At 39.1% G+C, this 2,883-nt stretch overlaps 1 protein-coding gene across 1 annotated transcript; it reads right to left on the bottom strand.

The window, feature by feature from the left end:
* Positions 1-1,475: 1,475 nt before the first annotated feature.
* On the bottom strand, positions 1,476-2,135 carry LOC142535331 (subtilisin-like protease SBT3). Its single transcript, XM_075641751.1, has one exon. The coding sequence runs from the start codon at positions 2,133-2,135 to the stop codon at positions 1,476-1,478; it is 660 nt and encodes a 219-aa protein (XP_075497866.1).
* Positions 2,136-2,883: the final 748 nt, after the last annotated feature.

Raw genomic sequence — 2,883 nt, 5'->3', positions numbered from 1 at the left:
AAGGCCCTTAGCCATGGTTCAAATCATTCCTTGGGATTTTGGTAAGAGTCTCTGGTCGGTGGTTCACGCCCCAATGGCCGATAGTCTCGAAAACAACACAAGTTACACGGGTGTGCAGCTGCTGGAAATTTACAGCAAGTTGCTGTGCCGTTTAGAAGGCTCGTTTGAGTTCTTGGTTGGCTTTTAGCCCATGGCCTTGGACAGTGCCTCATTGAGTTGGAAAGGTCATGTTTTCGACCGTTCGTGATTCGGATCATTTTTGAGGTCGTACGAGAATTTACGGTGCAATGTGCCAAATTGACTCTCGAAAGAGCGTTTCGTGTTTTGGCCTCCATTTCACCTAGATTTCGACCCTATCATTTTAGGAGCATTATTTTATGATTTTTCAGCGTATTTTAATCATGACTATACGTCGGTTCGGTGTCGGTTCAGGTTGGCTCGGAGTCATGATTAAATGCGAAGTCAATAGGCGTCATAGTCGCATCTTTTGAACGTAAATTGCATAGTTGGTCAAGTTTAAGCTATTGCATAGTTTTCATGGCACAGATAGGTTGCAGCGAGCCTGGGGACGATCCAATCCAATCCAGTTGGTAAAATTACGGGACTTTTCATTATGCCAGTTAATTATTTTACGTGCATTAAATAGAAAATGATTATTTTTGAGATTTATGCGATATGGCTTGTGGTTCATTCACTATGTGGGAGTGTTATTTTATACGGTCGCCAGTGACCGATCAGTTCAGTATGGTACCACCCGGTCGCCAGTGACCGGCCAGCTAAGTTCAGTTTCAGCCTCCTCGGTAGCCAGTTACCGATCAGTTCAGCTTAGTGCAGGGGCCACAGGCGTAAAACATAATCTCAACAGAAAATTTTACCAGTTATTTCAGTACAGGCTCCAAGGAGCAAATATTTTTACAGTGATTTTCAGTTCAGTTATGCACGTATTATAATTGCTCAGTACAGATTATTTTCAGCATGCCTCAAGACAGGATATGTTATCTCATGCATATTTTAAATTCAGATTTTTACTCGTTACCTGCGATATATGCATGCTGAGTCTTTAGGCTCACTAGACTTGATTGTTGTAGGTACTGATGAGGCCAGGGCCGAGGGCGGGGATCAGTGAGCCAGCTTGGGTCGGCAGTAGTGGCACCCGAGGACCTCAGAGCAGCAGTTGTTGTTTTATTCCGCAAACATTTTATCAGTCGTTGGATATTTTTAAATTGTGATTTTTGACAAACTTTATTTTCTTCCGCTGCAATATTTTGAAATATTGAACTTGATTCACCAGTGATTTTATGAACGAGGCCATTTAAGTTCTTTTAAAAAAGAAAATTTTTAATTTTCCGCAAATTTTCAAGCAAGAAGTTACAGGGCCTTCTGCAGTAAACATAAGCGAAGACAGTAAACATCTCATAGATTATATTCTTGTGGTGCACAAATCTCTTTCAAACACTCTCAATCAAACATATAACCTATCCATTACTTAAATTCAGAACTGCAATTGGACTTGTTACAGTATGTTTTCCATTCACTTCAACCCACTTCAGATGCCCATGAATAACAGTACCCTCATTCAGACAGGGCCCTTCCACAATCAGTTTGTAGCTTTTTTTATCATTCTTGCCCTTGAAAACAAGTGTATCTTGATCTACACTAACATGGAATCCCTGCATCGCATCTACTTTGGCCACGTAGCGGGACATGAAGCTACCCAAGTTCGTCAGAGTCCTCCAAAACTCGACCGACTTCGTGCCACTGCAGTTGAAATATGCAATGAAGGACGGGTAGTTGAGCTCAAGTGTAGGATTTGGGGGGCAGGCGTAATGTGAAGACCTTGTGATTGCATGAAGCTCATGCATGCTCAGATTTAGGCCACACAAAAAATTCACATAATCCTGGGCATCCAAGTCGTACACAAGGCCTGGGTCTAATGCTTGGTTGGGATCAACAAGCCCTGCCCCCATCGCCAAAGGAGACGCAGTTTGGTTGGTTCCCCATTCTTGAATGGGATTCTGTAAATTGTCGAACAGCTTGGCAGTTGTCATGATCGCAGATCTTATCACGGCGGGACTCCAGTCTGGGTTGGCTCCCTTAAGCAAAGCTGCCACTCCCGCTACATGAGGGGAAGCCATTGATGTCCCACTCTCTACGCTGAAAATGGTGCAGGTTTTACTTGTGAATCCATGTGCACTATGTAGGTCGTTTCAGATGAAACAGTTGTGGATATCACTGATACAGCCATCAACATTAATGTGCAGAGTTTGTGAAACGAAACCCAAATCGCCATTTTTCGATTTTTTCTTTACAGCAGGGGAACCAAGCTATAGCTCCAATTTATAGACAGAAATAATTAGTAAACATTAAAAAATCAATTGGTACGTAGGAGTTTTTATAATTAGTTTTTTTTTTTTTTTTTTTACTATTTTTTTATTATTAAATAAGCCTTTAGATAATATTTTAATCTTGGAATGTGGATCCAAGCATCATTGAATTAATTCAAATTTAATATTTATGTTCTAAACTGAACCTTAATATTTGTTACCATGTCTGAAAATTTTGCGATATAGACAAAAATCCTTAAATTTAACTAAAACGTTGTGTTATTTTCTGTTGGTTTAATTAAAATATCGCCCTAGTTTTTAATTATATATATATTTTGTGTGTTTTATTTTTATTTGGTGTACTTAATTTGGTAATATGTCAGATAATGAGGTTCTTTTCTCGATTCTTTTAAAACAATCAATTTTTGGATAAAACGAGTCAATAATGGACAAATTCTCTATGAATTTGTTGTGTTTTTTTAAAGTAGGTCACTCAATCATGTAACTATTTTGGATTTTTTGTGTAACAATTTCATCAAATTATTTATTTATTTTGAGC

This window comes from Primulina tabacum, unplaced genomic scaffold, assembly GCF_025594145.1.
Source record: "Primulina tabacum isolate GXHZ01 unplaced genomic scaffold, ASM2559414v2 Contig941, whole genome shotgun sequence".
In the NCBI taxonomy this organism is placed as follows: Eukaryota; Viridiplantae; Streptophyta; class Magnoliopsida; order Lamiales; family Gesneriaceae; genus Primulina; species Primulina tabacum.
The sequence above is the reverse complement of the archived record's forward strand: the minus strand, read 5'-3'. Positions and strand labels throughout refer to the sequence as shown.